This window comes from Geotrypetes seraphini, chromosome 2 (genome assembly GCF_902459505.1).
Source record: "Geotrypetes seraphini chromosome 2, aGeoSer1.1, whole genome shotgun sequence".
NCBI lineage: Eukaryota > Metazoa > Chordata > Amphibia > Gymnophiona > Dermophiidae > Geotrypetes > Geotrypetes seraphini.
In genome coordinates this window covers 253,871,558-253,895,843 of record NC_047085.1, presented here as the reverse complement: position 1 = coordinate 253,895,843, position 24,286 = coordinate 253,871,558, and the positions used below count along the sequence as shown (strand labels likewise).

General features: G+C 46.1%; 1 protein-coding gene across 3 annotated transcripts in view; it reads right to left on the bottom strand.

Moving 5' to 3' along the window:
* The window catches only part of RANGAP1 (Ran GTPase activating protein 1), a 220,637-nt gene that overhangs the window by 147,333 nt on the left and 49,018 nt on the right, over window positions 1-24,286 (bottom strand). For all 3 annotated transcript variants that reach the window (XM_033929405.1, XM_033929406.1, XM_033929407.1), the window contains exons 3-5: window positions 21,138-21,265; window positions 4,918-4,977; window positions 762-941 (exon numbers count right to left, since the gene is read on the bottom strand). In XM_033929405.1, coding sequence (XP_033785296.1) covers window positions 762-941; window positions 4,918-4,977; window positions 21,138-21,265 — 368 coding nt within the window. The remainder of the gene's footprint in view (window positions 1-761; window positions 942-4,917; window positions 4,978-21,137; window positions 21,266-24,286) is intronic.

The following is a 24,286-nucleotide window of genomic DNA, read 5'->3' as shown; positions in this document are numbered from 1 at the left end:
CACCCAAGTCCCGAAACAGCTGAAATGCATATCCCCCTACCACGCTGAAGCCAGAATGGCAATGGTACTGAGCTGTAAATCCCCCCTCTCTTCCTCAAGCCTCGAAGCAGCAGAAGCTGTGGTCCTGAGCCGTGATCTCCCTCCCTCGCTCACTCCTTCCCTTCCTTCCTTACCCAAAGCAGCAGCTGGTCAGCAGGAGGCGGCACTCAAAACAGGCTGCTTGTGGCCAGCCCCGGCAGGGTCTTTCCTCTGATGCATCATTCTAATACATCAGAGGAAAGGCCCCGCCAGGGCTGACTGTGAGCAGCCTGTTTTGAGTGCTACCTCCTACTGACCGGCAGCCACATCAGGTAAGGAAGGGAGGGAAGGAGAGTGCAAGGGGGTTTCGTAGATCAGGACCACCACCTGCTTCTGCTACATCAGGGCTTGAAGGATGGAGGGGGGCTTTGCAGTCCAGAACCGTGCTGCGCTGATGCTTTGGGGCAGGGGAGGAGGAGGAATTGATATGTGTATTAGACAAGGTTTCTAACACAGTCTTAGTCAACCAGAAAACCAATCCCCATGGGTGCCGGATAACTGAGATTCTATTGTATTCATTCATTTTGACTATGTATGCTATGTTTTCAAAACAGGGGCTAGGGACAAAGGAAAAGGAAGCAGCACCTATCCAAAAAAAACAAAAAGCAACCCCATTATCCATTGCAAGTAGCGTATCCTGTTTCATCCCCTGCACCAGAGAAAGCAGGTTGACTCCCAATTACCTTGCCTCCACCAATGCCCATTCCACAGTTGTTGAGTTTGAGTTCTTGAAGGGTATAACAAGCTGAACTCTTAAGTAGTGCCTCAATGCCACGCACCCCATCTGGACCAAAAGCATTATCACTTAAATCCAACTCCAGCAGCTGAGCCCCAGCAGTGATGAGTGCTTCTCCCAGGGAGATCTGTCTCACAAAACAAAGGAGAGATTATGAATACAGGTAGCTTTTGTTCTAAGTACTTGCAATTCACATTTTGAAAGATATTAAGAGTACCGTTGACCATTTCAGTTCAACTATTCAAGTAACAAAAAGCAAAGAGCTCTTTAATCATCTCTCCTCCCCACCCCCCAACTCCATGATGTTGCCTTCACTCCTCTTGTTTACTACTTCTTTCTTCCCTGCATAAATAGAGGAACAGCTTGATAAACAGTAGAGAATGACATGGGGACCATTTACCGCGGTAAACCGTGGTCACCGCAGTAAATCCGCAGGAATGGGGGGACAAGACCTTTCACCGCCCCGCAGGAATGGGGACAAGACTTTTTAACGCCGTGGAAGCGGTGAAAAGCCTTGCTCCTGTGATAAAAAAATTATGCCTGTGTCAGACTCAGCATCTCCTCCCCAGCTCCTCTTGAGCCTATTTTACCTTCAGGAGCCAGCTATGCCATGATGAAGACAGAAGGAACCCAAAACCAAAGCCTGAGACCAATGTGATTTGAAGAATAAAATTACCAGGCAACAAAAGGTAGAAAAAAATTAATTTATTTTATATTTTGTGATTAGAATATTTCAGATTTGAAAAATGTATCCTGCTAGAGCTGGTATTAGACATAACTGGGGACCACAAAGCCCAGGCTGTGCTTCTTTAGCTTCCAGCTGTCTTAGGGCTCTCTCTGATCAGCGGGCAGTTGCCCTAGTTGCTCTCCCCTAACACTATTCCTGCCATGTGTAACTGAAGTATTCTGTTAGCTTGATTTTTCTCTGTAGCATTCAGTAGTAATTTGGTTAGAAACATAGAAGACGACGGCAGAAAAGGGCTACAGCCCATCAAGTCTGCCCACTCTGCTTAACCACCCCCACCCCCTGTCTATGCCCTAATGACCCAATTTTCTTATCTTGACCCTCGTAGGGATCCCACATGAGTATCCCATTTATTCTTAAAGTCTGGCACGCTGTCTGCCTCGATCACCTGCACTGGAAGCTTGTTCCAATGATCAACCACTCTCTCTGTGAAGAAATACTTTCTGGTGTAGCCATGAAATTTTTCGCCCCTGAGTTTGAGCGGGTGCCCTCTTGTGGCCGAGGGTCCCTTGAGAAAGAAAATATCATCTTCCACTTCGACACGTCCCGTGAGATACTTAAATGTTTCGATCATGTCTCCCCTCTCCCTACGTTCCTCGAGAGTGTAGAGCTGCAATTTGTTCAGTCTCTCTTCATACGAGAGACCCTTGAGCCCCGAGATCATCCTGGTGGCCGTCCACTGAACCGATTCAATTCTGCGCACATCTTTACTGTAATGTGGCCTCCAGAATTGCACAAAGTACTCCAGATGAGGTCTCACCATGGCCCTGTACAACGGCATTATGACTTCAGGCTTTCAGCTGATGAAACTTCTATTGATACAACCCAATATCTGCCTTGCCTTAGATGAAGCCTTCTCCACTTGACTGGCACTTTTCATGTCTGCACTGATGATTACTCCTAAATCTCGTTCTGCTGAAGTCCTAGTTAAAGTTTCTCCGTTCAAGAAGTACGTCCTGCATGGATTTCCGCTTCCGAGGTGCATGACCTTACATTTTTTAGCATTGAAGCCTAGCTGCCAGGTTGAAGACCAACTTTCCAATGTAAGCAGGTCCAGCGCCATATAATTCTGTAAACTGCATTCACTTACTATATTACATAGTTTGGCGTCATTGGCGAATAGTGTTATTTTACCTTGAAGCCCTTGAGTCAGATCCCCTATGAATATGTTGAAAAGGAGTGGACCCAAGACCGAGCCCTGTGGCACTCCACTGGTCACCTCCGATGTTTTAGAGAGGGTACCATTAACCACCACCCTCTGAAGTCTGCCACTCAGCCAATCATTGACCCATGCAGTTAGTGTCTCTCCTAACCCCATCGATTCCATCTTGCTTAGCAGCCTGCGGTATGGGACACTGTCAAAAACTTTACTGAAGTCCAGGTACACGACGTCCAAAGACTCTCCCAAGTCCAACTTTCTTGTTACCCAGTCAAAGAAGCTGATGAGATTGGATTGGCAGGACCTACCCTTGGTGAATCCATGCTGACTGGGATCCCGAAGATTCCCTTCATTCAAGATTGTGTCCAATTTGCTTTTAATTAGTGTTTCCATGAGTTTGCACACTATTGATGTGAGACTCACCAGTCTATAATTCGCAGCCTCTGCCCTGCAACCCTTTTTATGCAGAGGAACGACATTAGCTAATTTCCAGTCCAGAGGAACTTTCCCCTTACTTAGGGAGAGATTGAATAGCTCAGCCAACGGTTTCGCCAGGACATCGCTCAATTCTCTGAGCACTCTTGGGTGCAAATTGTCTGGTCCCATGGCTTTGTTCACCTTGAGTCTTGCCAGTTCACTGTAAACTTCACCTGGTGTGAACTCAAAATTCTGAAACGGGTCTTCTGTGCTTTGTGTTGCCTTCAACTGTGGACCATGTCCCGGTGCCTCACAGGTGAAGACTGAGCAGAAGTATTCATTCAGTAGTTTGGCTTTATCGGAATCTGCTTCCACGTAACTTCCGTCCGGTCTTCTAAGGCGTACTATCCCGCCTGTGTTCCTTTTTCTGTCACTAATATACCTGAAGAAGGATTTGTCCCCCTTTTTAATGTTTTTTGCCAGAATTTCTTCCACTCGAAGTTTTGCCTCCCTAACTGCCATTTTGACCGCTGTAGACCTGGTCCTATATTCTACCTTTGCCTCTCTTTTCTCCGTGCGCTTGTAGGAGAGAAACGCTTTTTTCTTCTCCTTAATGAGGTGCGAGATCTCCGCGGGGTTTATTGTTTCTTTGTCGTTTATTTACTGATTTTATGAAGCGGCTAGTTGCTTCATGTATGGTTAATTTCAGTGTTAACCACTTAGCTTCTACATCATCGGTCTCCGCTTGGTCCTGCAGCGTCCGATGGACGAAATCTCCCATGCGTGCGAAGTCTGTGCCCCGGAAATTGAGTACCTTTGTTTTCGTGTTTGATCTAGGGAAGCCTTTCCTAAGGTTGAACCATACTATGTTGTGGTCGCTGGAGGCTAGCGTATCTCCTACTGAGACCTCTGAGACGCTTTCCCCGTTGGTGAGTACCAGGTCGAGGATCGCCTGGGCCCTAGTGGGCTCCGTTACCATTTGTTTGAGACGTGCTCCCTTTATGGAGGTTAAGAGCCTCCTGCTACCGCTGGTTGTCGCTGAAAATGAGTTCCAGTCTGTATCAGGCATATTGAAGTCCCCTAGCAGTACAGCTTCTCCTCGTAGAGCGATATTCTCTATGTCTTCAATTAATTCTGCGTCCATGTCTTCCAGTTGTCTTGGGGGTCTGTATACCACACCTAGATACAGGCATTTTTCTCTGCCTCTTGCCAGGTTTACCCAGAGGGACTCCCTGGTTTGTTCAGTTTTCACGCTAGTGGAAGGGATATTTGTGAAAGGGAGGGGAGACAGAAGTTTTGTTGATCCTTGCTCTGTATTATTTGTGTTTATAAAATGACAATTGTACAGAACATTGTCTCTTTTTATACTTTAATAAAATAAGTTCAGTATAAAATTATAACTATTCAAGGCTTGTGCAGATGAGATCTGACAGTTTGTGGGACGGGGACTGAACTCACAGGACAGGGGTCAGGGACTGAGCTTAAGGGACGGGGTGGGAACGGTGATAAATTTTTGTCCCTGTGTCATTCTTTAATAAGCAGCTCAAGATTTTTGTGGATATTACTGTTTGGTTATCTGCCAGTTTCTAGCTAAAATTTAAAAACCAAGGTACTCCATTTAAGTCATTTAAAGTACAGAGTTAAAAAAAAAAAAAAAACCCACTCCTGTAAGCCCACTTCATCCATTAATTTGTTTCCCTATCCATTGCTAAAGTAGTACATTTGATCAGAAATACATATGAATTCATCATTTCCTCTATTCCCCACATCTTAGGCACTTACCAGTGCTGGTGGTATCTCAGACCTCAGCCTCCCAGTGAACATGTCATTCCAATAACATTTCTATAAAGACAAAACATATAGCTAAGTATTTTTATGAGCAACCTATAGAAAACAAAACAGATTAACAGGACAAGACATAGAACCAAAAGTTTATCTCCAGCCCTCCATTAGTAGGTTTCATTCTGAAACCAGTTTACAAGGCTCCTTTGATTCCTTTTTTTTTTTTTTTTTTAATTCTTTATTCATATTTAATCAATCAACAAGTGTACAGAGTAAAACCATACATTGTCTCATAAACAACACTTTAAAAAAAATCTTTATTGAACCATTAAAAATTAGTATAAAGACATCCAATACAAATAATTCAACAGAAAAAAAGAGAAAATACACTAGAGCAGGGATGTCCAACCAGCGGCTCCGTAAAGTATTTTGTGCGGCCACGGTCAAGGGCGATGCAGTGTTTTCCTCTGCTGCCCCCGGGTGTTTACTGTCTTGCCGGCTCCCTCCTCTGTCTTGCTGCAGGGTTTGCATGTTTATGCGGCCCCAGAAAAGCCAAAAGGTTGGAAACCCCTGCACTAGATCATATTGCACCAAAGTTTTGGTGCTGCTAAAGGTATCAATTATCCATAAATTCTTATTCCATAATAAGATAATTGAAATGAAGGGATGGGAATGGGTGGGTGGGATGGTATTTTTTGATATTTTATTAAATCATATAAAGTATAAAGTATAAAATAATATATGAATATTTTTGATGTATTAGGGATGGAAAGGGTGGTTAAATTTCATGATTTCCAGATGATATTATAGCAAATCAAGTGATGTTTTACAATTTAAATGTTATTTCCTGTTACACTTGATGTAAGTTATAAAAACGAATAAAAAATTTAAAACATAAACTCTTATTAATCTGCCCCACCCAATCTATCCCCTCCACCCCCCAGTGAGAGGATGTGTACTAATTTATCAAAAATACTAAACACTAGAGGTTTTGATAAAATCAAAAGTCAATGGCATTACCCACTCTGGAGCTAATCCAAGCATCATAAGCTCCCCATATGGTGTAATAACTTTGTAGCTGATTTCTCTGAAGAGCAGTCAATTTGGACATTTGTTGTATAAATTGCACTTTAATCAACAATACTTGGAAAGCCAGAAGATCTGGTTGTTTCCAGGCAGATGCTAAAACAAGCCGACCTGCTATCAATGCCAAATGTATCCATTTCCTCTGTTTAGCAGGTAAGGCAGCAGGTCCCACATTCAGTATGCAACACTCTATAGCAGGGGAACCCACACTTTTTTGGCTTGCGAGCTACTTTTAAAATAACCAAGTCTTTTATTAGTTATGACAGGGGTTGCCATTCATCATATTACCAATAATTGGAAAAATCACAAGAATCTTAATTACACATTCTGGTGGAATTCGTTATGTCATATTTTTAAGATGGAAAGAGCAATAGCGGTACAAAAAGATATGAGGGCCATTGGAAAAGTATTGTGATTAATAGACAATTTCTTTTCTGTTCCTTTTCTTTTTCATTCTTAGTTTTATCTAGCACACTCAAGGGGGAGGGTGGATTTGGGATGTAATTTAATACAATATGTTATAATATGTTGTATAATATAGTATATTTCATTTTAGTTGAGAATGTGATGAAGGGTGGGTGGATGGGGATTTTACACTATTAGATTTATGTGTTAGATACTATAGTGCTGTAAGGAAATTATTTTTATGATATATTTTTGTGCACTTATTGTTTGATTTGAAAATGAATAAAGATTTAAAAAAAATAAAATAAAATGACCAAGTCAAAAAGATCTACCAACAATACAATTTTAAAAAACCACAAAGCACACTGTACGCAGAGAAAATGTTAATTATCATTTATATTCCGGGTTATTTTTCAGAGGTCAAGGCAGACGACTTTATGCACTGTCACCTCAGTAACAACTATACAAAAATAGACAAATAGACCCCCCTCCCCTTTTACTAAACCACGATAGCAGTTTATAGCGCAGGAAGTTGCGCTGAATGCCCTACGCTGCTCTCGATGCTCATAGGCTCCCTGCGCTAAAAACCGCTATTGCGGTTTAGTAAAAGGGAGCCATAGTGCAAAATATAGACAGCAGATATAAATTCTCAGAACGGACACATTTTGATCACTAAATTGAAAAAATATTTTTTCCTATCTTTTTGTCTGGTGATTTTATGAGTTTCTGGTTGCACTTCCTTTTTCTGTAAAGCCAATATTTATTTCTTTCTGCCTTTCTTTCTCTCTCCCCCTGCCCCCCTCTTTCTTTCTCTCTCCCCATGCCCCCCCAAGCCATTGCTTCGATTTCTCCACTGCCCCGATTCTTTTCCATGATATCCACAACAAATATGCCAAAGTGATTTACAAAACTATAGCATGCATATGATATAATACATCCTGAAAACCTTACATCAAAAATCACTGGAGTTAAACCAACCACAAAATCAAAGAACAAAATGAACAACATTAATCTACTCCGGGATGGGTTCCTCCCGCTTCTCCCAGTCAGTCAGGTTACCCCAGGACCCATACTCCATGACCCATAACGTCACGCGGAGAAGACAAGCATCAGCGAAAGATAGCGGTGCGCTAGGCTCTGCTTACGGAGCCCCTTTTCCAAGCGGCTTCAAGCCTTCAGCTACCAGCACTGGACAGGAAGGTCCCCCAAGCCACCAACATGATTTCTCCCTGCTGCTTCACCGGGCCCACAAGACTTCACTTCCGACGTCAATTCTAATGTCGGGGAGGAAGTTCCAGGCTAACCAGGCAGCGATTGGGCTAGCCCAGAACTTCCTCTCCAACGTCGGAATTGACTTTGGAGGTGAAGTTTTATAAGTCCGGCGCTTGTACACACCAGGCCTGGCTTTGAGAAGTAGCAGGGAGAAAAAGATCGCAAAGGCAACGTGATCGACTATCGTTGCCTTTGCGATCTACTGGTCGATCACGATTGACCATTTGGGCACCCCTGCTCTATAGTCTTAGGCACCGAAGTGCCTCAAGGAAAGAAATCATTCTATCCCAATAAGTCTGGGCTTTAGCACAATACCACCAAATGGGCACAAAAGAACCCAACTCTCCACATACTTTCCAACATTCATCCGATCCATTCACATACATAGCCTGCAATCATACTGGGGTATAATACCAACAAAAAAAAATTTTATAACCATTTTCTATCATATTACTGGCTATGGAGACATGTAAAAGGGAATGAAATATTTTAGCCCATACTTTATTAGTATAACATTTGACCACAATCTCTTTCCAACGATGCCTATATTTCAAAGGGGGATGAAGATGCTCCAACTCTTACTTGTCAAAGCCCTCCCCAGGGAGAGCTGTTCAGGAGAGGCTAAATCTCTGTGGGCCTCTTTTCTAATAAAACTTTCAGTTTGTCTATCTAATATAATAAAACCCTAAGTGCACATGCGCACTCTTACCTGCGTGATTCCGTTTTCCATTTTCCATGATCTGTAGGTCCCTGGCAGGTAAGAGTACGCATGCGCGCTTCGACTCCCTCCCTCACTGTAAGTTCGCTGCTGTCATTGCCCCATCCCCCCCTTCGTGCACCCTTTCCCGGCGCACACTAACCCCCATTGACCTTCCCACCGCGAGACGCACAAACCTCCCGGGTCCAGCAGCGGCCGCATCACACTAAAGACGCTGCTTCGCGGCCTTCCCATGCTCTGATTTCCTCTGCTGCGTTTCTGATGACATCATCAGAGACGCCGGCAGAGGTCGGCTGCATGGCGGCGATAGTGGCGGGGGTGGGGGAGAGGGTTCTACTGCACAGGGGGATGGCTGGCAGGCAGGTTGGTTTCGAAGGGTGCGGGAGGGACAAAGTATGGAAGACAGTGAGGGGGAGCAGGGAAGAGGTGCTGCTGGACAGGGGGAGCAGGGGAAGAGGTGCTGCTGGACCAGGGGAGCAGGGAAGAGGTGCTGCTGGATCGGGGGAGCAGGGAAGAGGTGCTGCTGGACCAGGGGAGCAGGGAAGAGGGACCGGGGAGCAGGGAAGAGGTGCTGCTGGTGGGGGGTGGGGGGGAAATAATTCTACTGCACAGGGAGATGGCAGACAGGCAGGCAAGCTGGCTTCGGAGGGTGGGGTTGGGACAAAGTCTGGAAGGCAGTAAGGGGGAGCAAGGAAAAGGTGCTACTGGGCTAGGGGAGCAGGGAAGAGGTGCTGCTGGGCCAGGGGAGCAGGGAAGAGGTGCTGCTGGGCCAGGGGAGCAGGGAAGAGGTGCTTCTGGACACGGGGAGCAGGTAAGAGGGGCAGGGGGAGTACGGAAGAGGTGCTGCTGGACAGGGGGAGCAGGAAAGAGGGACCGGGGAAGCAGGGAAAAGGTGCTGCTGGATCGGGGGAGCAGAGAATAGGTGTTGCTGGACTGGGGAGCAGGGAAGAGGGACAGGGGGAGCACGGAAGAGGTGCTGCTGCACAGGGAAGTGGGTTGGGGGAGGGAAATGCTGCTGGTGAGAAAAGGGAGCTGAGGTTGACAAGGAAAAGATGGGAGAAGGGGGCTGGGGGGGGTGTAAAAATGGGTTTGGAGCTGGATCTGGGGCTGAAAATAAGGGACATGTGAGGGAAGGAGGCTTTACTAGCACCTGTTAATGTAACGGGCTTAAATACTAGTAATAGTATAAATCTCTCAGAAGAAGGCCATATTCCTCCATCAACAACTCAAAGGGAATAACTTGTCCATCCTCTAAAAGCTGGTCCAATGTTTTAAGACCTTTTTTCCCCCACAAGTGTAAGGCCATATCAACTTCACTCGGGACAAAATTAGACACATACGCAATAGCTGCCCCTAAGAAATAGGTCTGGTTCCCAAAACATCGCCTGCGTACCTGAATCCACAGGTCAAGAGTGTGTCATAATATGGGGTTAGGCGTCTTAGCTGTATCAGTGAGCAAGGAGAATGGAAGCCAAGGTATCACCCATAATGGGGCCGTACCCAATATCTCCTGCTCCATGCACACCCAAGATTTCACCCTATCCCACTTCCAATTAATTAAATAATTGATAATAAAATCAAAAGTGTGGTACTGCCATTCCCCCAACCTCCTAGGTTGATATAACATCACACGAAAAACCCTTGATGTTTTATGCTGCCATATATAAGCATAAATTCTCTGTTCCAAGTGTAGAAAAAATTTTCTAGTTAGGGGAATCAGTAGGGCTGAAAAGAGGTACAACAACTTAGTAAGCACCACCATCTTGATTGTTTGTACCCTACCAAACCAAGAAATATTAAGATGTTTCCATCTATCCAAATCCTGCCAAATCACTTTCAGTAAAGGAGGATAGTTAGCTGTGTATAACAAATCCACTCGCTTAGTTAAATTAATCCCCAAATAGCGCAATGAGTGCTGATCCCATTTAAAGGAATAACTGGTAGAAATCCACGCATGATCCATATCTGACAAAGTAAGATCTAAAATTTCTGATTTAGACATGTTTATCCGAAATTCTGTTACCTGCCCATAAGTTTTTAAAGTTTCCACTGCTGCCTTCAGCGAGGTGGAAGGTTCTCGTAATGTGAAGAGAATATCATCCGCAAACAATAATATTTTAGTTTCCAACTCTCCACACTGTATACCTAAAATATCTAGCACCTGTCAGACCAGCTGAGCCAGAGGTTTCATAGCTAATGCAAAGAGCACGGGTGATAGGGCACATCCTTGACGGGTCCCCCTCCCTAAGATGAAACTATCGGTATATCCTCCATTAATATTGAGCGAGGCTAAAGGGGTCGCATAAAGTAGCCTAAGCCAATGTAGGAAAGTCCCAGAAATCCCCAACCTTTTCAATACCTGAAACAGATAGGCCAATAAACCCTATCAAAAGCCTTCTTGGTGTCTATACCTAAGATAAAGGTAGAAGCATGGTCACTAGTTACCTGCCATAACAGATGACAAATTCTGTGTATGTTATCAAAAGTTTGGCGACCTCATACAAATCCGGATTGATCGTCAGTTACCAAATGGGGCATATAAGCCTGCAAACGCCTAGCTAAGATCTTAGTTAACAGTTTATAATCCACCTCCCTGGCTGCCACATCCACTCTGTAAAACTTGGAAAAATCTATGTACCGTGGACCAAGTTGCTACCCTACAAATCTCCTCAAGGGAGACTGCCTGAATGTCTGCCCATGACGAAGCCACACTTCTAGTCAAATGCAGAGGGCTGTTTCCCACAAACTATATATGCTGACAAAATGAACTTAGGTATCCATCTGGAAATCGTGGCTTTGGAAGTTGATGCGCCACATCTATCTGGATTTGTCAGAATAAAAAGATGGTCAGATAACCTGAACTCGTTGATGGTCCTCAAGATATCATGGAAAACACCAACTTCTTCAGAATCTGGTCTTTTTCTTGGAACCTGTGGACTGGAACGCTAGCAATCTGACTTCCCGATTGACATGGAACATCGAAACCACCTTCAGCAGAAAGGAAAGAATGGTGTGCAAAGAGACTTCAGCTTCAATAAATTTAAGGAAAGTCTTTCTGGCAAGAAAGAGCCTGTAACTCTGATACCCTTCTTGCTAAAGTAACGGCCACCAGAAAAAATATTTTCCGCATCAGATCCATCAATGACATTTCTTTCAGTGGCTCATATAGTGCCTGGAAGACCCTGCAAAACCACGTTAAGATCTCATGAAGGGAATGGAGGTTTTACCGAGGGCTTGATATGCAGTGCTCCCTTTAGGAAACTGGCTATGTCTAGATTAGACGCTAGCGTAGATCTGCAGTCTTGAGCCCTAAGAACAAGAAAGTCTCGCTACTTGGACTCTAAGAGACGCCACAGTAAGTCCCTTAAGGTCAGCCTGGAGGAAGGCCAACACCACAGAGACTGGAGCAGAGAAAGGTTCCTCTTTTCCTGGACACACCAGTGCTGGAAAGTTTCCCAAGCCTTAGCATAGGCAGAGATCACTGTCGGCTTTTCAAATCTGAGCAAAGTAGCAATGACTATTTCTGAGTATCTCTTGCGCACCAACACCTTGCACTCAAGAGTCATGCCATAAGAGCAAAGCAATTTGAATCTTCTATGACCACTGGACCCTGAGAAAGGATGTCTGGTTGCACTTGTAGCCTGAGACTGAGATCTGAAGATGCACTAGATCCGCATACCACGGACTGCGTGGTCAATCTGGAGCCATGAGCATGACCTTTCCCCGATGGCTTGCGATCTTGTGGAGGATCCTTTCTATTCTAGGCCACAGAGGGAACACGTACAACAGCTCACTCTGCAGCCATGACTGGACCAAAGCATCTAGACCAGTGGTCTCAAACTCAAACCCTTTGCAGGGCAACATTTTGGATTTGTAGGTACTTGGAGGGCCTCAGAAAAAGCACAGTTACTTACCGTAACGAGTTTTATCCAGGGACCGCAGGCAGCTATTCTTACAAATGGGTGACGTCACCGACGGAGCCCGGATGCGGAAGCCTCGCAAGCAGACTTGCTTGTAGAGACTAGAAGTTTCGAGTCAGCCGTACCGTGCATGCGTAAGTGCCTTCCCGCAAAGCACAGGGCACGTCTCCTCAATTCAGATAGCTAGCAGAGAAGCCAAACCAGGGGAGGTGGGTGGGTTGTGAGAATAGCTGCCTGCTGTCCCTGGATAACACCCGTTACAGTAAGTAACTGTGCTTTATCCCAGGACAAGCAGGCAGCCTATTCTCACATATGGGTGGCCTCCAAGCTATCCAGAATGGAATGGTGGGAGAGCTGGCAAATTAGGAGAATAAATTTTGTAATACTCTCTGGCCAAAATGGCCATCTCATCTGGAGAAAACATCCAGACAATAGTGAGAAATGAAAGTATGAACCGAGGACCAAGTAGCAGCTTTGCAAATTTCCTCAATAGGTGTAGATCTGAGGAAAGCTACAGAAGCTGCCATTGCTCTGACTTTATGGGCTGTGACTCTACTCTAAACTAAACTAAACCTTGGGTTTATATACCGCACCATCTCCACGAATGCGGAGCTCGGCACGGTTTACAGGAAGAAGGATGAGAGAGGAACTACAGTGGAGAGATTAAAGAGTTAGGTGTAAAGGGGGAAGGTGAGGCCTAAGAGGGGGGAAGTGTTACAGTTTTGAGAATAGCCAGGTTTTTAGGTGTTTGCGGAAGAGTTGGAGGGAGCTTGAGGTTCAGAGAGGGGAGGTGAGGTTATTCCAGATCTCAGTGATTCTAAAGGGGAGGGATGACCCAAGTTTGCCTACATGGGAAATACCTTTTATGGAAGGGAAGGATATTTTAAAAATTTGGGAGGATCTGGAGGAAGTAGGGGTTGGGGAGTTCCAGGATAGAGGGATAACGGCAGGAAGGATGCCATGTAGGATCTTGTAGGCCAGACACGCACATTTGAAGTGGATCCTGGGGATTACTGGGAGCCAATGGAGCTTAGACAGGAGTGGTGAGACGTGATCAAATTTGCTTTTCGCAAAAATAAGCTTAGCTGCGGCGTTCTGAATCCGCTGAAGTCTGTGGAGGCTTTTCTTGGTTAGGCTGAGGTAGATAGAATTGCAATAATCCAATCTGGAGAGGATGATGGATTGTACTAGGACTGCGAAGTGTTTTTGGTGAAAATAGGGTCTGACTTTCCTTAGCATGTGAAGGCTGAAGAAGCATTTCTTCACCAAGGATTGGAGATGTTCGTTGAAGGATAGAGAAGAGTCTAAAGTGACACCCAGAACTTTGCTTGAGAACTCGAGCTGTAATGGGGGGCCGGAGGACAATGGGATGGAGGAAGGTAGATGGTCTAATTTTGGGCAGAGCCAAAGGAGTTTTGTTTTGGACTCGTTTAGTTTCATATGCATTGTGAATGCCCAGGATTGGAGGTTCTTTATGCATGAGGATATGTTCGTGGAGAGGTTAGTGAGGTTCGAGTCGGTCTCAAGGAGGATGAGGATGTCATCAGTGTAAGTGTAAAGAGTTTCAAGGGGGGATAGTTGGAGTAGTTTCAGGGAGGACATGTAAATGTTAAAGAGGATTGGGGAGAGGGGTGAGCCTTGTGGGACACCACAAGTCGGGGTCCAGGGGGAGGATGAGGTGCCGCTCATGTTAACCATGTAAGAGCGGGAGCGCAAGAATTTGGAGAACCAATCAAGAACTATGGAGCTAATGCCTATCTCGGAGAGTTGGAAAATTAGAATGTCATGGTGGACAACGTCAAAAGCTGCGGAGAGGTCGAATTGTAGAAGGACAGCAAACTTGTTACGAGAATGCAGTTGCTGAACCTTAGAGATTAGAGAGGCCAATAGGGATTCAGTGCAGAAGTTGGGTCTGAAGCCATATTGGTAAGGTAAGAGGATGGAGAATCTTTCTAAGTAGGAAGAGAGCTGGGTAGATATGATAGACTCGAGCAGTTTGGTGAGGAGAGGGATATTTGCTATTGGACGGTAGTTGGATGGTATGGAGGGGTCTAGGTCAGCTTTTTTCAGTAAAGGGGTCAATGCGATGTGTCCCATTTCAGTGGAGAATAGGCCTGATAATAGGGCAGAATTTATGAGTTTGATAAGAGATGTGATGGCCTGTGCAGGGATTTTCTCAAATAGGTAGGAGGGAAATGGGTCCAGGATGCAGTTGCATGATTTTAACTTGAGGCAGAGTTTAAGGGTCTGAGAATCAGATATGAGCTCGAAGACAGTCCAGAAATCTGACGGCAGGGATGTACTCTGTAGGTGTAATTCAGCCTGGGCATAGCAGAATGAGATACAAGCAGCCATCCAGTTGGAGATGGTATGCTTAGAGATTGGATGTCCCAACTTGTTTGGATCGAAGGAGACATAAAGTTGAAGAGCAGTTCTGTGTGGTTTGGTGCGCTCCAAATAGAAGGCCAAAGCACGTTTACAGTCCAGAGTATGAAGAGCTACTTCTCCAGGATGAGAATGAGGCTTTGGAAAGAACACTAGAGGAACAATGGATTGGTTGAGATGAAATTCTGAAACCACTTTAGGGAGGAATTTAGAATTAGTATGAAGGACCACCTTGTCATGATGGAACACATTGAAAGGTGGATCATCAACTAAAGCTTGCAGCTCACTGACTCTTCAAGCAGAAGTGAGGGCAATGAGAAACACCACTTTCTAAGTGAGATACTACAGATGAGCCTTAGACATTGGTTTAAATGGAGGCTTCATCAATTGAGCAAGAACAACATTGAGGTCCCAAACCACTGGAGGCGATTTGAGAGGAGGTTTGACATTGAAAAGTCCTTTCATGAATCTGGAAACCACCGGATGAGCAGAGAGGGGTTTCCCTTCAATAGGCTGATGGAAAGCAGCAATTACACCGAGATGGACTCGGATCGATGTAGACTTGAGGCCAGAGGTGGATAAGTGCAAAAGGTAATCTAAAACAGAAGATAAGGAGGAATGTTGAGGCTCCTTATCATGAGAAAAACACCACGTAAAATCTAGTCCATTTTTGGTGATAGCTTTGTCTAGTGGTAGGCTTCCTAGAAGCCTCTAAAATGTCTCTTACACGTTGAGAAAACTGAAGAAGAGTTATGCTGAGAGGTACCAAGCTGTCAGGTGTAAAGACTGCAGGTTGGGATGAAGCAGAGATCCCTGACTCTGTGTAAGCAGAGATGGAAAAACTGGTAGAAGAAATGGCTCCCTGCTGCTGAGTTGAAGTAGAAGGGAGTAGCAAGGTTGTCTCGGCCACCGAAGAGCAATCAGAATCATGGTGGCATGATCGTTATTCAACTTGACAAGAGTCTTGAGAATGAGAGGGAATGGAGGGAATGCATACAGGAAGAGATTCGTCCTTTCCAGAAGAAAAACATTTGCCTCGAGGCAATGAAGAGAATATATCCTGGAGCAGAACTCAGGCAGTTTGTGGTTGTGGAGAGCTGCAAAGAGATCTATCTGAGGCGTTCCCCACTGTGAAAAAATGTGATGAAGAGGAAAGGAATGGAGTGTCCATTCATGAGGTTGCAGAAGACGACTCAAGTTGTCCGCCAAGCAATTTTTCGACCCTTGGATGTAGACAGCTTTGAGGAAGGTGTTGTGGTGAATTGCCCAGTCCCAAACCTTCAGAGCTTCTTGACAAAGGGAGGAAGATCCCGTCCCTCCCTGTTTGTTGACATAGTACATGGCGACTTGGTTGTCCATCCGAATGAGGACTACCTGGTCGTGAAGAAGATCTTGAAAAGCTTTGAGAGCCTTGAAGATTGCTCTGAGTTCCAACAGATTGATGTGACACTGACAATCCGTACTAGTCCAGTGGCCTTGAGTACGGAGTCCATCGAGATGAGCGCCCCAAGCGTAGGTCGCGGAATCTGTTGTGAAGACCTTCTGAAGGAGGGGTGTTTGAAACAGCAAGCCTCTGGAGAGATTGGAAGAAAGCATCCACCAGCGGAGAGACTGTCTCAATGAAGGAGTGACTGCAATGTGTTGAGAAAGTGGGTCGCAAACCTGCATCCACTGAGATGCCAGGGTCCACTGAGGAATTCTGAGGTGAAGTCTGGCAAAAGGAGTCACGTGTACTGTGGAAGCCATGTGACCAAGTAGCACCATCATGTGTCTCGCTGAGATGGGAGAGCAGGAAGACACTGTATGACAGAGTTGAAGGACAGCTTTCAGACGTGGTTGCGGAAGGAATGCTCCGAGTTGGATAGTGTTCAGAACAGCTCCTATGAATTGTAGATTCTGAGAGGGTTGAAGTTGTGATTTGGGAAAGTTGATTTCAAATCCCAAACTTTGTAGGAACCACATAGTCCATTGGGTCGCTACAATAACCCCCTGAGATGTTGAATCTTTGATGAGCCAGTCATGTAGGTAGGGAAATACCTGAACACCATGGTTCCTTAGAGCTGCTGCTACCACTACCAGGCACTTGGTGAATACTCTGGGAGAGGAAGTCAGGCCAAAGGGCAGCAACCTGTATTGATAATGCAGATTCCCCTCCTGAAATCTGAGATATTGCCGGGAGGCCGGATGAATGGGAATATGAGTATAGGCCTCCTTGAGATCCAGAGAGCATAACCAGTTGTTCTGATCAAGAAGGGGATAAAGGGATACCAGGGACAACATTCAAAATTTTTCCTTGACTAAAAATTTCTTGAGAGCCCTGAGATCCAGAATGGGTCACAGATCGCCCGTCTTCTTCGGAACAAGGAAGTAACGGGAGTAAAAACCCCTGTTCTGCTGTTCCAAAGGAACTGGTTCGATGGCATGGAGACAAAGCAGAGCTTGAGCTTCCTGAAGAAGAAGGGCGGTCTGGGATGGACTGGAAGGATACTCTCTTGGAGGAAGCTCTGGTGGAACCTGAGTGAAATGAAGAGAGTATCCTTCCCTGATGACCTCCAATAGGGGGAAGATAGGTCAGAGACAGAACAGTGGAGGTTATGCTATGTGTTAAACAGTCAAAAAGGCTACGTAGCCTTAGGTGCAGCAGAATGTTGAGATTTCTGTTGCTTCTGATTTTGCTGTTTCTTGAGAGAAGGTCGAGTGTAAGGAGCCGCTCTTGGAGCAAAACGCCTCTGGAAAATTGGAGAAGGGCATGCAGGCTTGGCAGGAGCTGGCTTGGGCTTTGGTCTGACAATAGAAGCAAATAATTTTTCATATTCAGACAATTTCTTGGTGGCTGCCTCGATAGACTCATCGAAGAGGTCAATGCCTACACAAGGAATATTAGCCAAGCGATCCTGAAGATTAGGGTCCATGTCAATGGTGCGAAGCCAGGCTAGGCGGCACACTGCTACAGAACAAGCAGTCGCCCTGGCAGACAACTCAAAGGCATCATAAGAAGACTGAAATAGATGTAATTTGAGTTGTGACAGAGTAGCTATGACTTCTTGAAATTCGAAGTGCTTTTGAGTATCTAGATAACTGAGAAATTTAGGAAGAATATCAATGAGGAACTTGAAATAAGTGGCAAAATGGAAATTGTAATTGAGGACTTTAAAGGACATCATGGCATTTTGGTAGAGGCGACGTCCAAACTTGTCCAGTTTTCCCTTCCCTTCCAGGAGGAACGGTAGCATAAACCTTGGAAGGATGGGACCTTTTCAAGGAGGACTCCACAAGTAAGGATTGGTGAGACAACTGCGAATTCTCAAATCCTTTGCAATGTAGAGTTTTATACCTGGAGTCCAACTTGCCTGGAACAGCAGGAATTGCATAAGGAGTCTCCAGGCATTGTGTAAAAGTCTAAGACAAAAGCTTGTGAAGAGGAAGCTTAAGTGACTCTGCAGGAGGTTGAGGAAGATGCATGACTTTGAGATACTCCTTAGAGTATTTAGAACCAGCATCCGATTGAAGGTCCAGGTCAGCAGCCATCTGACGAAGAAAAGAAGAGAAAGATAGCTGATCCGCTAATGCCTTGCCTCAAGAAGGACTCAAGGACGTCGAGGCAGCCTGGGTCGAAGATGAAGTTTTGGCAGGAAAATAGGCATCAAAAGAAAAAGGGGACTTGGATGAAGCAATAGAAACTTGCTGAGTCCTCGAGGTCTGGAAGCGGTCTCGATCGAGGAGTCGGTGGTCTAGTAGAGCTGGAAGGCGTAGATCGAAGCTTGGTGGAAGAAGGACGCTCTTTGGAAGAAGAGGTATACCTGGAAGTATGCCTCGAGGAAGGCCTCGATCGTCGGTGAGAGTGGTGCTTGGAAGCAGATCTCGAAGATTGAGACTTTGCCCCGGAGATGGAAGCAGACGTTGCTACCAATGAATGGATAGGGCTAGAAGCTGTGGATCAAAGCTCAGGAGGCTTGATGGAGGAACCTCGAGGCACTCCCAAAGATTCTGCTCCTTGTATGGAGTGTGAGGATTCCTGTTGAGGCACTTGCAAAGAATCTGCTCCTTGCTTCAAGTGCATAGATGCCAGACCAGACATTCGCAGAGACTCTGCTCCCTGCATAGTGTGTGTACATTACATTAGTGATTTATATTCCGCCAATACCTTGCAGTTCAAGGCGGATTACAAAAGAAGTTATCTGGCCATTTCCAGAGGAATTGAATAGTAGAGCAATTTGCTACTGAGAACTGGGCTGAGTCTTGTGTAGTCTCAGCTGGAGGCATAGGAAGAGGCTCGACCTTGCAGGAGTCTGCAGAATGCCCAGGCTGGATTAGAGTAGCAAGCTTCGGTCCCATATTAGTGAGGAATTGAATGAATTGCTTCTCTAACATGGTCTGGAAAGAAGCTGGCAAGGATGGATCCGCGTCTGAAACCGGACCACCTGCCTTGGCTGGAGGTTCCACAGAGGCAGTGGAAATGTGCTTTGACTTGAAAGTCTTGGCCACCTTGATTACCACCGCTGGAACTTTCTGCTGAGCTATCTGACCTGAGGATGCAGGGAAAGATACAGCAGGTGTAATCGAGGTAAGAGCCGCTGCAAATGAAGAAGGTCTGATGAGGCTCGAGGTCGGAGTAGTGGAGGCAGAAGGGCCCTCAGTCGAAGGTGGGACAGAGGCCGCTTTCGAAGTCGAGGGAGTGGTCGAAGAATCCATCCCGAAAAGCTTCTCCACTAAAATCTGACGACGTTTATGGGCTCGAGGTTGAAGAGTAGCACAGCGCTTGCACGACTTCGGTTGATGGTTTGGCCCAAGGCACTTGAGGCACCAACAGTGTGGGTCCGCGAGGGAAATCGCACATTGGCACTGGCTACACTTCTTGAAGCCCGTTGCTGGCCGGGACATAGGAGGAAAAATAGCCGCCGTAAAGTCAAAGCCCACAGGCTGTGGCCGAGGGCCTGCCCCGGCAGTCGAATGGAAGAAATAATTTTTTTTTTTTTTTAACTAGAAATAAAAGAAAACAGCGATTCGTGAAGAAAATAAATACAAACCGCGGAAAGAGAAGGCACGAAGTAACAAAGTTAAACGCAGAGAGTCAAAGATGGATTTCTCGGCTCCGCAGAAAACTGAGAACTGAGGAGACACGCCCTTCGCTGGGTGGGAAGGCACTTGCGCATGCGCGGTGCGGCTGACTCGAAACTTCTAGTTTCTACAAGCAAGTCTGCTTGCGAGGCTTCCGCATCCGGGCTCCGTCGGTGTCATCACCCATGTGTGAGAATAGGCTGCCTGCTTGTCCTGGGACAAAAATAGTTAATGTCTTATTAAAGAAATGACAATTTTGCATGAGGTAAAACTCTTTATAGTTTATAAATCTTTCCTTTTGGCGAAGTCTTAATAATAATATTGTAATTTAGAGACATATGATCAAGAAACTGTTATTTTAATTGTGATTATGATAAAACATACCGAGGGCCTCAAAATAGTACCTGGCGGACCACATGTGGCCCCCAGGCCATGAGTTTGAGACCATTGATCTAGATCCACACTTCTGGGCTCAGACTTTTGACTGAAGAATCTGTCCGTTTTCTTGTTTTCTGCTGATTCCATGAGGTCGAACGCCTGGAAACCTCAGCGACGACTAATGGTTTGGAAGGCTAATGTAGACAGCGTCCACTCACCCAGATCCAAGGTCTGTCTGCTGAGGAAAATGAAGCTTAACCCATATGAACAGTAAGCAGTCTTCCAGACCCAGCTGGGCACTCGGTGCCTCCCTGATGAATGGCACAGGCCACTGGAGTAGCATTGTCTGAGAAGACTCGGACCGCCTGACCTTCCAGAGTCTTCTGCAGTGTATGCAAAACCAGCCGAATAGCTCAAAGTTCCAGCCTGTTGATCAACCACTGTTCCTGAATCAGATGATAGTTGCAGTGAGCTCCCCAGCCAAAGAGACTGGCATCTGTCGCCACAATTACCCAGGAAGCTACACATAGGGATATGCCCTTGGTTAGTGACTGAAGGTGGCTTCCGGTATCCAGGGAAGGTTATATCTGCAGATAGTCCATCTGAAGGGACCAACACGATAATGCATTTTGGAGAGGATGGATGTTAGTTTTTGCCCAGGGAACTACATCTAAGGATTTTGGTAAAATGGGCTGAATGTATGGTTTTCGGGTGCAAGAAATTCGGGGGGGGGGGGGGGGGGGGTGGTCATCCAGGAGTTGAACACAATAGAGGGAAAACTTGGAGCACCAAAATGAAGCTTGTTGTACTGATAAAGTTCAAATTCAATTTATTTGATATACTGTCAATATAAACATGGTTAAAACATTTTACAAATCACAGCAACAATGTAGCCTTTTTTCACTAGTCTTCAATCCCAGTCTATATTCCAAATACCACTCAATTTCCACTTGCCACCATATGATTAGAAACTCAAGCTTAGCTGTGCCAACTCTTACCTTCAAATCTGGTTTCCTCTCCAGGGCCTTTGCAATGACCATAGCTGCCTCAACTCCCACAGTATTTCCCTCTAGACGAAGAACTTGCAACCCCTCATACTCTTCTATTTCTTTAATAACCTCCTCCGCTGTGGAGAAATGAGAGCACATCTTTGTTAGTTCTTAAGAAAAGTTACAATTTTCCACTCTTCTTGCTCTCCTGTAACCTGCAGGAAAGACTTTTTTTTTTTTTTTTATAATTTAAATTTTTATTAATAAAGAAAATGCACAAGAGAGCAAGGCAGTACACATCACAAGCGAAAACAAAGGCAATCAATAATCAGGCTCTCAAGAACAAAATAAGAAAAACAATGATGTACAATAAAATATGCAAAAATACAGAATCAACAACGTCCCAAGCCCTTCCCCCCCCCCACCCCCGGTGACAAGCCCAGACTCCCACTCCAACAGTGGACAGGAAAGGTTCAAAGAGCAATAAGTAAAGAAAAAGGTACCCCGAAAGGAAAGCATAGACCAAATAGACCAACCCCCCACAGTAGATGTCCCACAGAAGTCAAGTAAGGGAGCGAAAATTCCTCCATATATGAGCAAAGCTATGGCGGAGCCCATGCTGAGCCGCTGTAAGGCGGTACAAGAGTTGCCACTGGTGCAACTTCAATTCCACCTCCTGCCATGATGGAGGTACCGGTTGCTTCCACCTAGAGGCCAAAAGCAAGCGGGCAGCAGTAAGAGCTAAAATGCAAAAGGTGGATTCTCCCCGTTCCAGGTCCAGCTCATGCCAAAACAACAAGGCATGACGCCAGTCCGCTGGAATCCTCTGCTGCAGAATGACAGAGATATGATCAAAAATTTCGATCCAATAATCCCGCACAATCCTACAGGACCACCACATATGAAGATATGAGCCCACTTCCCCACAACCCCTCCAACAGAGACCCCCACCCCCCCTCCCCATCTTGGCCAATATCAGGGGGGTATAATACCACCGGAGCAGAACCTTAAACCCATTTTCCACAATCAAAGTAGCAATACCAGAAGAAGAGATCGCCCGCCAAATTTCCACCCACACCTCCCTCGGGATAGGGGCACCCCAATCACCCTCCCAGGACGTCACATAAGGCAATACACTCACCCCCCCCAGAATTCAAACACTTGTAGAACGCCGACAGAGCTCCCTTCCGAACCACAGGGCCCAATAAAAGCTCAAATCCTGTTTTACCCCCCAACATCTCAGTCAGGAAACCAGAGGATTGAACATAGTGAACCACCTGCAAATAGGGGAAAATATCCCGGGGCAACAACTGGTAGCGAGGCTGGAGCTCCCCAAAAGACCTCACCCTCTTCGTTTCCAAATCGCAAAATTGTCCCAAACAAACCAAACCCTGAGCCTCCCACCTCTTAAACACCCCGGTCCCCCTTCCCGGAATAAACTCAGGATTAAAGCGCAAAGGGGCATACCAAGAATATCGCCGCCCCTGTAAAAGCACACAGCGCACCGCTCTCCACACCCGCATCGCTGTCCGGACGGAGAACATCCGACATCTACCCCCCCCACTCCCCGGGACCCACGGCAGATGTAGTAAGGGCACATCCCCCTCCAAGCCCTGTTCAAGGTCCACCCAGAGTTTCGGGGCTTGAGTCTGCCACTCCAAGAGTGCTCGCAGCTGCGCCGCCTGGTAATACTTCAGCACATTAGGTACCACCAACCCACCCTCGCCCTTGCCCAAATACAAGACTCGGCGACTCACCCGCGGTCTTTTACCCGCCCAAATAAAGTGGAGAAGGCTCCGCTGTACCCCTTCTAACAGCCTCCGTGGGATCCACAAGGGTAGAGCCTGAAAGAAAAAGAGGAGGCGAGGCAGAATCATCATTTTAACTACCTCTATTCGCCCCAGCCAAGAAAAATAATAACTATCCCAGCTGACCAAGTCCAAACGAATACGATGAAACAAAGGAAGATAATTAAGATCAAACAAATTCGAACCAGGAGGCCCAAAATACACCCCCAAATATCTCAAAGAGTGTTTAACCCACCGAAAAGGAAACCGTCGCTTTAGCTCCCCCACCCGATCCGCCGACAAATTCACATTCCACACTTCCGATTTCCCAACATTGACCCGAAAACCTGACACCGCCCCGAACTCCTTCAATTCCTCCAACACTGCAGGCAAAGAGGTGTCCGGGTCCTCCACCGTAAAAAGCATATCGTCCGCCAACAAATTCACTTTGTAGTCCCCAGAAGGAGTATGGACTCCCTGAATGCGGGCGCTGGCGCGGATCCACTGTGCAAGGGGCTCCACCACCAACGCGAACAAGATAGGAGATAGGGGGCAACCCTGCCGGGTACCCCGAAATAAGGGGAAAGTAGCAGAGTACCCCCCATTCACTTTAACACAGGCCAGCGGATTAGTATATAAAATACGGATCCATTCCCTCAAGCGGGGCCCCCACCCTACAGCCTCCAAGACCTGAAACAAAAATGGCCAAGAAACCCTATCGAAAGCCTTCTCGGCATCTATAGAAAGAAACACAGTATCGTCCCCCCGGGTCCGAGCCAACTCCAGCAAATCATAAACTCTCCGAACACTATCCCCAACCTGCCGTCCCACCACAAAGCCCGTCTGGTCAGGATGAATCAAACGGGGAATCCAACTCATCAGGCGATCCGCTAAGACCCGTGTAAAAATTTTTGTATCCACCCCCAACAGAGAGATTGGGCGATAAGACTCACAGCACGCAGGATCCTTCCCCTCCTTAGCCAACACTGTAACCCCCGCCAAGCGCATGAAAAAGGGTAATTGACCACCCCCTTGCAAAGAATTAAGAAAAGTCACCAACGGGGGCAACAACAAATGTTGGAAGCGTTTATAATATCGCACCGTAAAACCGTCCAACCCAGGAGATTTACCCACATGCATAGAGCGCAAAGCCCCAGTCGCTTCCAGAACTGAAAGGGGTCTATCCAGGCATTCCACATCAACCTCCGCTATCCGAGGCAAAGAGGCCGACTCGATATAGCGCTCCCGATCAAGGGGGGTACCCTCCGCCTCAGGGGTATACAACTTACCATAATACTCTACAAAACGTGCCCGCATTGCATCTTCCCTATGAAGAAGCTCCCCAGAAGCCGTCCGGAGAGCCAAGATATG